Here is a 15,119-nt window from a genome sequence, read left to right as displayed (position 1 = left end):
CAGCCTACTTCTTTTAGCCTGCTGCCTTTTCAAGAAAATCTTATGATACATTCCTACATGCTTGTAGAGTCATTATTATTCTTCCCCTCAGTGCATTACTGTACATCCTTTTCAGGGCCCACTTGTTCTTGCCCCCTGCAGGATCAGACCTACTAGTCACTGTGGTTTATGAAGGTATAAACACCATAGTTCTTCATAAGTCTCCAGTCTTAATAGCTCAACAACTTGTGTGCCAGTATTGGTCTCCTTCCTGCATAGACCACCCTCTTTCACTGCCTCTGGACATGCCTTTTTTTATATTAAGCCTCAGAAAGTGACTGCTAGAGCATCTTGTACCTGCTTCCAGTAAAACCCAAGAACTTTAATATCCTCTTAACTGCAAATACACTCGGCCATCTTATTTGCTACCAATTTATACCTGTCAGTGTTTAAGAATTTTAAATCTGTGTAAATAATGGTAACATTCTGTATCCTATATTCTCGCCTCCTAACATCTGTGTATTTTTATGCTGTATAAAGTCTGTCTGACCACTATGTATCCTACCTGTATTTTGTGACCATATACTACAAGGCTTTCTAATTTTCACTGTGCCTATATTGAGTTTTTAATCTACAGGTATATTTTTTCATCATGTTAAATAAAATTAATTTGTAATTTTAGATCATTGTTGTACTGTTTTTAGGTGGTATAATTTATACTTCACTGACTCAGTAACTTCAGTCTGTGGCTAAAATGTCTTTATGGATCAGGTCATTTACAAACGTTTTGCAACCTTACCTTCTGCTACAGGTATTTCTGTTGTAGAGTGTCTTACCTTGCAAACTGCAGATAGGCCATCTGTTGCAGTGTCTATGTTAGTACTCTTCCTCTTGAGTTTCCTCCAAAGCTGTACAGTAAGGCTATTTACAAGAAGGAGCACATGCATTCTCTGACAGAATCCCCAGTGCCCATCTAGGTGATAAGGATGGGATGATGGCCTTTGTCCTCTCCTTATGACCCCCAGGTATGGGGAGGCCCTAGAAGTGATTCATCAGAGAGGGAGTTGGCCAACTGGCCATGTGCTCTTTCCAAAGAAGATGCTGCATAAAGCTTTTCATTCTACACAGGACTGATAGGTGTCCCTCCTCAATAGCTGGTACATCCCTCTTGATAACATTCTTAAAGCTGCTACCATTGTTGCCTAGGGGGAAAAAGACTAAACGGCCCCAGTTCCTAAAATGCAGCCCATGTTTTGGAGGGCCCCAGAGAATGGAGTTTTTTCAGAATGTAAATCGGATACATTTTAATGTCAATAGCTGCTCAAATGAAAGCTGCTGCACCCCAGAGCTTTAGGGGTCTATTCAGTAGTTAAATTCATGGCAGTGGACAGCTAAGATATGTGTATTTGCATTCATCCCTCACATTTTTATCCCTTTTTATGTGCATATTCACCTGGCCCACATGGTGGAATTGAGATGTATTCAAAGAAATTCTCCATATAATCAAGAAGTAGTTACCTGATGGAGCATTTGCAAGCTGCATCTCCCTTGGCAAACCTGAAAGTGTAGGCAGTATGCCATGCTGCCAGGGGTTCTCTCAGGGTTGTGGCATTTGTAACTATATACTGGGTTGCATGGCTCCTATTGATCAACTTTGCTGAGTATGTCAAAGTGATCTTTATGAATGCTGTATACCAGTGATCAGTATATTTTGGCGAGAACTGAAGGCACATATGGAGATGCATGGGTAAGACTATCATTGCTGTTGGTGTTTAAACTTCAGACTTCCCAGCAGAACTTTTCTGTAAGATGTAGAAGCTCTCTGTCTGGATGTGGTTTGGGTGTGCAGTAAAATAAAAGGCCATCTGAAAAGTGTTTTCTAGAATGTAGATCTCCTGAAGCATCAAATCTGCATTTCTCAGGCCCGCAGATACCACATAACATGGTAAATGGGACACCAGCAATGTTTCCTTCAACATTCCTTTCCACCCAACCTGCTGTGATAGTGGTCACCACAGATTTATAGACCTTTTGATGGGAGTGGGGAATTTCAGTGGGCAGATGATGCAGGGTATCTGGACATCATCAGATCATTCCTTCACATCAGCATACTGAAGATGAGAACAGTTCTTGTGACTACCCAATCAGTCCAGGACTCCCTACAAGTGATAATTCTAACCCAAACGGTAGTTTGGCAGCTGAATGGTATCTAAGCAGTGAGAGGGGGACCCCTACCCCTTATTCCAGGATAGTGAGAAAATGGGAGATGCCTAGCAGCTGTTTTTTATGGTTGACCTACATATGCTAGGGGAATCGAGCTCCCTGGTAAACAAGATGAACAAATACCTGCTGCTAGCATGAGTTGTCCCTTAACACTTTAACAAAGAAGATTCTTCAAAACTGGAAGAAACCCAGTGACAGGCTTGTTTTTTTTTTTTTCCAGCCAATACCAAGTGCAATGAATTTTCCTTTATTCTGTCACTGGTGAAACCCTTTGTGATGCTGTAGCCCACAAAACTGGACTCCTTTATGCTTTCCTCCATTTTCTTTGCCATGATTCATCCAGCAGGTGGTGGTGCCAGTGGTGTTGATGATCCTCACTGCATCTTGCTGATCCGAATCGGTCTGGTTTCCCTCCTCTAACTCATCTGTTAAAGAAGCCCCCTTTTTATTTTTTACTGCCTTCTGCAGTATTCTCATACATAATGAGTACTCCTCCTTTCCATGTGACCTATAACCTACACAATTCAATTGAAAAACAAACAAATCTGTTGGGGGGGGGGTATTAAAAAAAAAAATACAATAAGCTGGTTGCGTATGTGTGCACACCCTTGAACTAATACTTTGTTGAAGCACCTTTTGATTTGATTACAGCATTCAGTCTTCTTGAGTAGGAGTCTATCGGCATGGCACATCTTAACTTGGCAATATTTGCCCACTCTTCCTTGCAAATGCTCTCCAAATGTGTCCAATTGCGAGGGCATCACTTGTGCACAGCCTTCTTCAGGTGACCCCACAGATTTTCTATTGGATTTAGGTCTGGACTCTGGCTGAGCCATTCCAAAACTTTAATTTTCTTCTGGTGAAGCCATTCTTTTGCTGATTTGGATGTATGCTTGGGGTCATTGACATGTTGAAAGGTGAAATTCCTCTTCCTCTTCAGCTTTCTAGCAGACGCCTGAAGATTTATGGCCAAAAGTGACTGGTATTTGGAACTGTTCATAATTCTCTCCACCTTGACTAAAGCCCCAGTTCCAGCTGAAGAAAAGCAATCCCAAAGCATGATGCTGCCACAACCATGCTTCACCGTGGGGATGGTGTTCTTTTGATGATGCAAAGTGTTGTTTTTGCACCAAATGTACCTTTTGGAATTGTGGCCAAAAAGTTCAACCTTGCTCTCATCAGACCATAACACATTTTCCCACATGCTTTTGGGAGACTTGATGTATTGTTTTGCAAATTGTAGCCAGGCCTGGATGTTTTTCTGTGTAAGAAAAGGCTTCCCTCTTGCAACCCTACCCCATAATCCAGATATATGGAGAATGCGGGAGATTGTTGTCGCATGTAGTACACAACCATTACTTGCCAGAAATTCTTGCAGCTCCTTCAGTGTTGCTGTAGGTCTCTTGGCAGCCTACCTGACCAGTTTTTGTCTTGTCTTTTCATGTGTTTTGGAGGGACGTCCAGTTCTTTCCAACGTCACTGTTGTCCCATATTTTCTCCACTTTTTGATGACTGTCTTCACTGTGTTCCATGGTATATCCAATGCTGTGGAAATTTTTTTGTACCCTTCTCCTGACTGAGACATTTCAACAATGAGATCCCTTTGATGCTTTGAAAGCTCTCTGCAAACCATGGCTTTTTCTGTAGCAGGCAACTGAGTAAATGTCAGGAAAATCCTACTAGGACAGCTGAACTTTATTTGGGGTTAATTAGAGTCTCATTAATTGATGGCAGGTGTGTACCCAAGAAGACTGAATGCTGTAATTAAATCAAAAGGTGGGAAAAGTTTTGAAATAATTTATAGTGGTCTCATTTTTTATATCACAAAAACCTGGCATTTTAACAAGGGTGTTATAAAAATATCCACTGTATTTTGAACCCTGTTGAGCTGCAGCATCAAGAGCCCAGCAAGGATCTGTTTCAAATGGTAACCCAGAGACAGTTTATGCATAATTCAATAAGATATTTGGTTGGTATAAAGTATTTAGTTTTATACCTCAGCAAGCTTTGTACAGTGTTGCATTGTTTGGCTGTATTTGTACCTGTGCCACTCATAAAAGATTTTATTTCCTTGTGGAATAACCCAGATCTGGTTACTTTGGCTTCCTTGCCCTCAAACAATATTGATTTCTAAGCCTTTGAAGTTGTCATTTTCATGATCTTATCCATGACTGCTTTTATTTCAGAGATAATGGCATATTCGTTTTCTGTGGCTGTATTATCCTTCACTGCATAAACACCCAGCAGCTGTTCCACCCAAAGAAAAGATGTGATAAATCCTCAGTGTGGCTGTGTGAGCTGTGTCACCAACATCAGGGTCTTCATAAAGACCCAAACTCAAAGTCTTGCGCATTTCAAAACATTTGTAGGGGTTCTTTTTTGTTTATCACAGATCTCCTCCTGTAAGAGGCTCCATTTTTTTTCTCTTTGGCAGATCAGATTTACACCCCCATAAATATTTTGAGAAAATCTTTGATAAAAAAAAAATCACCATTTGAAAGTGCCATTTTTATCTTGATTAACTTTCAAAACAGCTGAGTCTGAATGCAGATTTAGAATCCTGGCTGCTAATACTGTGCATCATGGCTTTCATTCTCAATCCACAGCTTTCCTATGAGGTTTAGAGGAGTGCTGATATGATGTTTCATATCATACTGTTTATGTATGGCTATAGTGTTTTGACAAGTTAAACAAACTGCTGTTCATGTTAATGTTGAAGTAGTCTTCAGACCTTTAACACCTTTCAACATTAATCTTTCTTTCATTTAAGGACATAGTGATAAGAGACTGCCGCAACAATGCCAAGGAAGAGAAGTGAAATAAGCTGACTAAAATGTCCTAGGAACCACAGAAACTCCTTTAAAATATAAAAATGAATGGTAACCAGCTGTATGATTTGGGCTTCTGATATTACCCCAGAGGACATGCAGTATCTGAGTTGCATGTTTTAACTTGGACCATAAATCTGCTAGTGGATAAAGCCTTAATGTCACTTCTCTGGAACTCTAGTTGCTGCTGATCACATAGATGTAGTTACTTCTACCCTACAGTGTTGTCAGCGAGGTCTGATAGCAGTAACTTCCTAACTGACGGCACCCCCTTTGCATCTTCAGGTTTCATGCCTAAAATCTCACTCATACATACTCATACTGATGGTAAAGTAGATTCCAAGACTATTTCTTCATGCAAGGAGATGGACAATGAGCAGTTTGCACCTTACGCAGCAGGATTCTGTTTTGACCTGCAGGTAACCAGTCTGTGCTAATGCAATGGCATGATTACTATTTTGCACATGGCTGAATTCGCAGTGAATAGGCCTCCATCTCACACTCTAGAACTGTCACTTAAGAGTAGAAACATTTGATGAAATTACTGTTATGGTATGGCTGAAGGGATACAAGACTGTCCTCCATACCGCCAGGGTTCAAAAGTACAACAATTATACCAGTTACCCGCAACGCACACTATCCAAAATAAAAAAAGAAAAGTGCATGGAGCCAGAAATGGTGCTATGACAGAATGTGATATACCAAACCAGTCAATCAATCCCTTCACAAGTGTGACGTGGTCTACTGAGTTGTCGTTAATAAATGGAATTATTTGTTTTTTATTAACTGTTGAGTGCTGGCCTGATATTTTTGTGGGTACGTTTGTGTTTGAAAATACACATCTCTTGGTGTTGTGAATCTGGCAACAGATATTGTGCTCCTTCCTTCTGCATTGCACGAGATAATTGCTGTGTATGGTCCATTGAATAATAGTTACACTTGTGTGCTGAAGGTGTCAAAAGTTTGCAGCAGTAACCGAGCATTGGCAAATGGGTAAAACTACAGTATTTTTGTGTTTCTACAGACCTGGATGGAAAGCTGGACTGAAATAGTTTTGGTGGCTGTATTTTTTTTTCCCCTGGGACTGCACTTTGGGCAAGCTTTGCTGTATATTGATCTTCGAACACAATAGCTGTCATACTTCTTGAGAAACAAGGACACTGGGAAAATATGGTCAACTCTTGGACTTGCTCAGAATGCAGTTTCCCGTTGGTTAGTTGTTTGCACTTGATTTTGCCACAACTCTGTTACTGAGCCCATTACATGTTGTATACTATCTCATCCTATGAGAGGAGCAGCAGAATCTGTAGCCTTCTGTATAGGTGTCTCAGCAGAAGAGGTATTGAAGTTGGTACAATTCTGCAGTCACATTTACTAGACTCTGCAGATTTAATTGCCACAACGAGCTGTGAGTGGGGTGGTAGACTGTTGCTGCAAATGTCATTTAGTGTGATGTCAGAGCTGTGTCTTCCAATGTGTCGTGTAACCTAGCATTCTCAAAGAAGTTATTACTATGGAAAAGATAAAGAATGAGGGTTAATTATACTGCAGTTTTGTGATTCTACTTACAGTAGCTATAGAAGATGAGCCACATCCCATCTTGCCCCTTATTTTATTGTGCTTGTTTTTTCCTAAGTCCATCTTTGCATTTTTTTTTTTTTTTGCGGTGGTCCTTAAAGATTTTCTGTGACTGGTCACCACTAACATACCTACAACTAGATCATGCAGTAGAATTCTTTAACTATTCCTTGAAATCCTAACTAGACTAGCCCCAACAAGAAAGATTTGCACCAAAGCAAAACAGCTGCCTTGGCTATCCCCAGGAACAAAACTACTAATTAAAACAAAGGGACAAAGCAAGAGCCTTCTACCTCTCGTCCAAAGACAATTCTATGCTCATACATTGCCAGCAACTTAGAAATCAAACTAAGGCAAAAATCAACTAGGACAAAAAATATTACTTCCAATCCTTCCAAGAAAAACACCTCCACAACCCTCAACAATTCTGGCAGAATATCAATCTTCTCCTCAACCCTGGCAGATCCCCACCCCCACTCCTTCCATTTCGAATACCTCTGAACCTCTAGCCTCTCAGATTAAACTCTATCTCTGACCTGCTGCAATGCCAGCAAAACTCTCCACTCACTACCCCCTCCCCTGCATCTAATTCAACAGACTCCCTCTCTTAAACCTATTCAAACATCCTTTATAAAAAAAAAAAAAACTTCTAAGCAAGCTAAAACCTTGCTGCTGACCACTTGCCAAACGAGTTCCTAAAGATCGCAGCCCCATCTATTGTCTACCCTATCTCAATACTAATCAGTCTGTCTATCTCTGAACAATACATGCCCAACCTCTGGAAAATAGCCCACAATACCCCTCTCCACAAGGGTGGCCCCTCCACAGAGATTGCAGATTTCCACCCCATAGCAATAGTCCCACCCATAGCCAAAATCCTTAAAATGTATTCACCAACAACTTCTAGAGCACCTTACATCAGAACCTTCTAGCTAACACCCACATGGTTTCCGCCCCAAGCACAGTACTAATACTGCTCTTTTTGCTTTCTCAAACACCATTCACCATCTTATGAACAACGGTGAATTTGTCTCAGCTGGATTCCTAGATATGTCAAAAGCTTTTGACACCATATCCTACCAACTTCTAAGCAAACTTGCCACTTTCAACCTCAGTCAATCACCCCTTTCTTGGTTCCACAGTTACCAAACCAAAAGCAGGCCACCAAATGCGACCAAAACCTCTCTCCTTTACTGTCTGTCAACACAGGTGTTTCCCAAGGGTCCATTCTGGGCCCCCTCCTGTTTATCATTTTCACAAATGACCTCATGTCTGCTACCAAATTAGCCACAATAATACAGTACACTGATGACACTACGCTCATCATATCTGCCCCGTACCCGCTAGAACTTCAGGAAAAGACAAAAAGCATTCCATGTAACAGAATTATTTCTTATTGGCCATCAACTCATTCTCAACCCTAAGAAGACTAAGATAATAAACTTTACAAACAAAGCTAAAAAGAACACCTGCCCCACCCCCAGCCCTATTCTGTCCACAAATGGCACTAAAATTGAACCTACTAAGTAGGCCAAACTACTAGGTGTTGGCATAGAAAACCGCCTAAAATTTGACATTCATATATCCCAAACAATCAAAAAGGTCCATGCAAAACTCTGTGCTCTCTACAGAGCAAAACCATTCTTAACAACTCAAGCAAGGCTAGCCACAGCTAGATCTCCGCTTCTGTCTACACTGTTATACTGCTCACATATTTTCACCAACTTGCGTAAAAATTGACTTTCAAAACCTAGAATCCTGCTACAATAAAATAGCCAAGTTTGCAACCAATCTCCCTCATAAAGCTCATCACTGCACTGCTCTAAAATAATTGAACTGGCTACAACTGCCTCGCCTCTTAACTTTAAATCAGCTTGTCCTCACCCACAAAATTATTCAAATCCCTCTCGCCTACCGTGCCAACTCCTTCCTTATCCAGCCTCAAACTTGTAACAGAGCCCTCATCCTCCAACAGACCACTGCTCAAAGTTACTTGGTCCCGAAACTCCCACGGAGACTCCCTCTGTTCAAACAAAATTGCCAAGTATTGGAATTCCCTCCCTTTCATCTTGCAGAGTACACCATCCATTTGAGTAGGCTAAAAGAACACCTCAATAACTGATTATGCCCATATTGCTCTCCTGGATAATGTCCTTTACCTCCATTCACATGTTATCTTAACCTCTTCCCAAAATACTTCTACTCCCTCATTCTCTACTTTACACACTAAATCTCTCCCTCGCACTACCTCTTTACCTCCTAAGCCCTGTATTCTCTTCTCCTTTCTGCCTGAATCCGCTCCCTTCTGCTAATCTCCCATATAAATATGCAACTTATCAAATGACCCTTTACATTTTCTTACAACTTTGTAATCTAATATCATAAATATGTACTACCCAGTTGAATCTCTTTTTGTTATGTAACTATTTTAGTGCTAATCAGATGTCTAAGGATGTACTACCCAGTTGAATCTCTTTTTGTTATGTAACTATTTTAGTGCTTATCAGATGTCTAAGGATGTACTACTCAGTTGAATCTGTTTTGTTATGCAACTGTTTTAGTGCTAATCACACATCTAATATTGTATTGTACATTTGTGGAGCTTTTCTCCCCGGGTCTCTGCTGAAAACGGGCTACCAAGTCCAGTCTGACACTACCTGGTAAACAAATGCAAAATAAAATGTGAATGTTGAGGAGAATTGTAGCTTATCTTACCTCACTGTAGTACGTGGAGGCATGGAATGGCGGTTGATATGTGAGATGTATAGTACACTCTGTTCTGCTTTCATTCCTTTAAAAATATGACCGTGGATACTGTTACATGCCTGTAAGGTAAGTGTTCCCTATTCTTCAATTATTCTGAAATAAATGGTTTCTTTTCAATGCAGCTTGACATGCCTCAACTAGGTAGATTTGAGGCATTCGGTAGAGATTGATGTTGTACGGTGGGCTGTTTGCTGCTACCACTTCTGTGAAAACACAGCAGTGGATGCCTTTTGATACTAGGTAAAAGGTCACTTTTCTTAAATTATTCTGTAGAGGCAAGTTCTCCTTCCACACACTGTAAGCCTGGGAAGGAGAGCTGCATAGGCCACACGCTTGACTGAGTATAATTTTTGGGAAAGTTCAGAATGCACATTTTCCTGCTATAGTTTAGTTGAATATTTATAGAGCTGTGGCTTGGAAAGACTGCATATTTCTGTCTCAGGTTGTGCTGTAGACACTGCTTAGCACGCAGTTATTGCAGGGTGACTATTGGTAGTTAAGATACCCATGAGCCTGGCATTTCCCATAAAGTTATCAACACCTCACATTGAGAATCTTACACAATTGTACTTTTAATGCTGAAATCCATGTGTAGCTAATGGTAAGGAGGAGCTATGCTAAACTTTTATCTGACGACAAAGGGAAATTGGTAATTTATTTTTTTAATGTACACTTGTATACTGAGCAGTGCAGTGCAGCCAAAGATGTTACTTCACTATATGTAAAATTTAAAAATGTTTCCTGCTTTAATGTACAGCTAATAACTAAACACTTTCTTACTAAAAAGATTACCACAGGCACAAGTCCAAAAAGTGCTTCAGTGCACTTTGGGTTCTGTGAAATGTAAGACTAATGCAGTGGTCATGCTGGATTGTTTGTGTGTGTTTCTGTGTTTTGCCACTTCTGCCAGTTATGAAGGCATTTAGTTTGTTTTATATAAGCTTCTGCTCTATAGAAATTGCCCGCGTAAGTTGTGAAAACTTTAAAAGTTAAGTAGAGTTTGCATCAGCCACGAGGCAGGTTTACTGCTGTCTTTCTCTCTCTCTTCACATGGTCAGTGTAAAATTATCCTAACTTTTCCTCTTTCTTAGATTTGCCATAGACTATTGTCTGTTGTTCATCTGCTTGTGTACAGTTTTTTGTCCTGTCTCTTTTTATGACCAGCTTTGGTTTCTTCCTTCATTCAAGCTATTTTTCTGGTCACCCATCCTACTGTCCCTCCACATTCTTTTCCTGTTCCCTTACCTGTGGCATCATATTTCACATCTGTACCTTCTTTCTTACTGATAAAAGTGACATAAGTATCCCTGTGCTAGAGACAAACATCCAACAAGGAAGCACCTAAAAACTCAAATCCAAAAGTTATTAGTAAAATAGTGAGAAAAAAAGTGAAATCGTACTTGATGATTTTGTCTAATTTGCTTACGTCATCACAGAGTATTTCAATTTGGTGTTCATTGTGTTTAATATCTGTATAAGTGTTAAACTACAGTTATTGTAAAAATTCCTTCAATTCATTATAAATAGAATCTTTCTCTGTTATGCATTTTTAATGTTTAAAAAAACTCAGCCCTTTGGAAGCAGTATTCAAACTGTAATATTTTTTGCAAATGCAAATTATCGTAAACCAGTGCATTATTCTTTTCAAATGTGATCAACAAAGTCTTAATATCACCATGGGATTTATTTGTATTACATATTAAAATCCTATTACTGTGAATGTTATCAAAAGGGTTGTTTTAAACCATGTTCAAAACATTCTTCTCAATATTCCACGTTACCAGCAGTTATTTCATGAACAAAAAATGGAGTGTTAATGTTACCGTCCTTAGAATGACTGGAATTGGTGCTTTGGTACCAGGACAACTTATCTAAATCTTCACCTGGAATGTCATCAAATAACATCTGTCCTTTGGTGGTTCTTTTATATATAAATGTTTATTGAGACAACATCCATGTTAACAGACCCTACAATCTGTTGTGATGACCTTTACTTACTGGCTCCTTCACCTGTACTGCTTTAATCTCCTCTCTCTTTGTAAAGTTTAGTTCAGTATATTAGCACCAGCCAGAATTTTAACCCCGTAACATCCACGGTGGTGCAGCAGTAGCGTTGTTGCCTCACAGCAAGACCTTCTCCCGTTCGATTCTCGGCTGGAGTGCAGGGAGTGCCTTCTGTATGGAGTCTGCATGTCCTCCCCACGGTTGAGTGGGCATTTGAAAGATGTGTAAATGGGAGTGCCTTCGTTGAAGGTTGAACGTCAAGCTGGTACCTCGGCGTTCGTGAAAATCTACTGCCAATCATTAGCGAACTGGAGTTCCGCTGTGGCGACCCCTAACTGGGAAAAGCCAAAAGACAACAACTACAACCGAAGTTCAACCAACACCAGCACCCTTGCCATGAATTTTATTGTTGTACAGCTGTAAACAACTAAATGCGATCAATGAAGAATGTTAAATGATTGGCATTTGTTTTCTGGTAGTATAACTGGAGATAAAAAGCTGCTTTTGCTAAAATGAAGCTGTATAGATAAATTTCCTCAGTTGTATAATTTCCTCAGTTGTATATTTCCCCAATTTAAACTGTATGCAAAAGCAAGGCTTTATTTCCCCTTGCCTTGTGGGAGAAATAAAGCCTTGCTTTTGCATACATGGATGCATTCTCTCCACAAACTGCTGGTGCCTGAGGGCAGTGGGAAGAGGGGTGCAGGATTCAAAAATGCAGCAAACCCTTTTTAAGGAGCATATTTTCCTTAGGGCCTTGACCCCCTACCACCATCTTTTGGCCAAACTGTTTTATAACCAAAGGAAGGCCTGCGGTGGCCTCTCATTTTGTTTGTGTATGTGTGACCTTTCTAGTGCACTTCTTTTGACACTTGCTTCCACCAGCTGTTAGTACTGTAGGGAACCAGGGAACCAGGCTACCTATGGCCTGCCAGGATGGGCAAGTCTGAGTGCCCATCTGGTTTCTGTGTTGCCTGGGCCACATTAATCCAGTTTTGTCTTGGTCACAGTGTGGCCTTTACCGCTTTTTGCCATAGAGTATGCCATTATTCTGCAGTTATGCAGCACTCGAGCATAATTTAAAGCAAATGTTTTGTTTTGTGTATTTCATTTTATACAGCAGTTACATAACTGTATTTAATAAAAATATATTTATTCTCATTTTAGGCGAGAAAAAACTTGGTACTGTTATAACTCCTGACACATGGAAGGATGGTGCAAGGAATACAACAGGTAGGATATTGGGAATTGAGTTTGTAATGGGTGTTTTCCAGACATCATGGGATTCTTCTGTTTGCTGTTTTATCCATTCTCCCTTGTCTCTTTGTATCTTGAAAAATTCCCTTTGAGAATACAGGGTGCTAACATCCTGTAAGACCCATAAGACAGACTTACTACAGCTGGCACATCCAGTCTTCTGTATTACTTGCTGCCAGTTTGTTTAGCTAATTTGTTTTGTTTTATTTTAGGATATTGGGGTGTTGAATTTCATGAAAGAATAAGCAGAAGTTCCACACCTAGAGACATCTTTTGAATGTGGTGTATGTGCTCTAAAAGGAGAATCACTTTTTAATTTAGTGTGCCTTTTAATCGGCTAACTGTTTTTGCTTCTCCATTGAAATTACTGTTCCGTGTTCTTAATGCACTTTAATTTTGATGCCGTGGATTAGCTTCTTCCAATTCATACCTGCTGAGCGATTCCCAACAGGAATATGGATTAGAAAGGTATATGCTCTGGGGTTAGTTCTCATTTTCCCTTTATTTTCAGGAGCTAAGCCTGTATCTGTGTACCAAAACCCTACACAAAGAGGGAGCTCCCTGATGGGGATTGTAATGTGGTATAGATTTCATTGTTCTGTTTTACACAGAAGTGCCTTGTGCTTTGGTACCCACCCTGGCACTTGTGAGAAATAGTCTCTGGGACCTTAAAATACTATATTAACAAGGCTGCTGTTGTGCAGAGTTGTACATATATAAAATGACAGCCATTATGTCAGATATGACTAGGGTGTGTAGAAACTATACATCCTCATTGGAGCCTGCAGCTTTTCTAGGCTTTTTTAATTGTCCATTGCACTCAGCCTGTGAATATTCATGATGGGATAACATTAATTTGGATTCTCAACTTTGTCGTAATTTATAGCATATGTTACATTACAGGTTAAAGTTGTCTACCATCCATCTAGTAAGAATGATGCATTCCTGCAAGATTACATTAATTTTCGTAACTCAGCAGATGTAATCCACTGCATGTTGCTACTTGTAGACCTACCATGCTGGGGTCAAGGTGGCACTTGGACACAGGTGAAGGAACACCTTTAGCAAAATGTAATAATTTTCTTCCATTACTTGCATTAAGGGATTGCTGTGAGCATGTTGTCTTTTGGGTATTGACCTTCCTAGCATTGAGTGTTGGTGATGGAAAGTAGATGGTCCAGCCCCTGTCGTCTTGTTTTGCAGCCCCACTGGTAGATGTTAAACCTATACAATTCCTTTTTCTATTATAAAGACATGTTCAGAACATTTTGCTTTGGTATTGGACTTTCACCATTGAGGTAAGATGCCATCCGAAGGTTGTCCACATTGTCTAAATGCTGTGTTGGTTGTTACAGTCAAGCCCCTGTGGTATATCACATAAGCACTCTTGTGTTTGCCTGTTCTTCTTTACCTAACCAGAGATGTTAAGTTGTCTATCTCGCCTTCATTCTTGCTGGATGGGTTCGGAGCCGACCTCGGCTCCGACTCGGCCACTCTAAAAGCTTCGAGTTGGTTCCACCGGCTCGAGGCTCCCCTTATATCCCACAATGCTAGGCGAGAGTTACCTCAGATCTCGTTTGCCGCTACAGCTTCGAGGTTGGTTGCTTCTACCGGTTCCTGGTAAGTACTAAATTTTTCTTGAAAATTAGTCTTTAAAACCCCTTTTAAGTTAATATTCTTACTTAGTTAGTGTAGGTTAGAATACTTTATTCCCGACCCTAAATTTTTTTCCGTTTCTTTCCCCAAGAACCTTTGGTTCTTCCATTGGGCCTTTAGGCCTTCCCTTCCCTAGTGGAGTGTGTGTTTTTTGTAGTTTATTCTAGTTTATTGTAGTTTTAAATACTAGTATTACTACTAATTTTATTGTGTTTTCCTGACAGGGTATAACTTGTGTGTTTGTGTGCGTGTTTGTGTACACCTGTCAGTCAAAATGTCTAAAAAAGCAAAGGTCTCAGTTCAAGAAGTGTGATGCGTGCTGTCAGAAAATGTCTCTGACAGGCGCTCACACTTCTTGTGTCTATTGTCTGGGGCCTTTGCACCTGCAGGACTCCTGTGCTGTGTGCCATGGCTTCAGCCCCAGGGTCCTGCAGGAAAGAAAAATAAATTAATTCTTAGAGGCTTACTGAAGCCAGAGGATTCCCTGTCTGTGTCAACAGGGAAGCCCTCTAAGGCATCGAGGTCTTGACTCCGGCTTCTGAGCCGAGACCTCAGGTTGCTCAACCTTTGCCTTTATCGGCTCCGGCTGGAGCCGATAAGTCTCAGTCCACAGTTTCTGTGGCTCCCTCGGCTCCGGCGGGCCGAGGTTATTGAGTTCCGTGTCTGCTCCGACCAGACCTTGAGCAGACTACTAGGAAGAGGTCAGGTCACCATCTCTTGGCTCCGTTCATTCGGCTCCAGGATCTCCCCTGCTGTCTGAGCGGGCCAAAGGTCTCACTCCTCTAGGTCATCGAGGCTGTCGGATCATGACCTTCAGAGGGTAGTGTG

General features: G+C 40.6%; 1 protein-coding gene across 1 annotated transcript in view; it reads left to right on the top strand.

Moving 5' to 3' along the window:
- The window catches only part of CRIPT (CXXC repeat containing interactor of PDZ3 domain), a 180,251-nt gene that overhangs the window by 3,087 nt on the left and 162,045 nt on the right, over positions 1 to 15,119 (top strand). The window contains exon 2 of the mRNA XM_044059884.1: positions 12,546 to 12,611. Coding sequence (XP_043915819.1) covers positions 12,546 to 12,611 — 66 coding nt within the window. The remainder of the gene's footprint in view (positions 1 to 12,545; positions 12,612 to 15,119) is intronic.

Source organism: Protopterus annectens, chromosome 1.part0 (assembly GCF_019279795.1).
Source record: "Protopterus annectens isolate FY-2018-M chromosome 1.part0, PAN1.0, whole genome shotgun sequence".
Lineage (NCBI taxonomy): Eukaryota > Metazoa > Chordata > Ceratodontiformes > Protopteridae > Protopterus > Protopterus annectens.
This window is presented reverse-complemented; position numbering and strand designations above follow the sequence as displayed.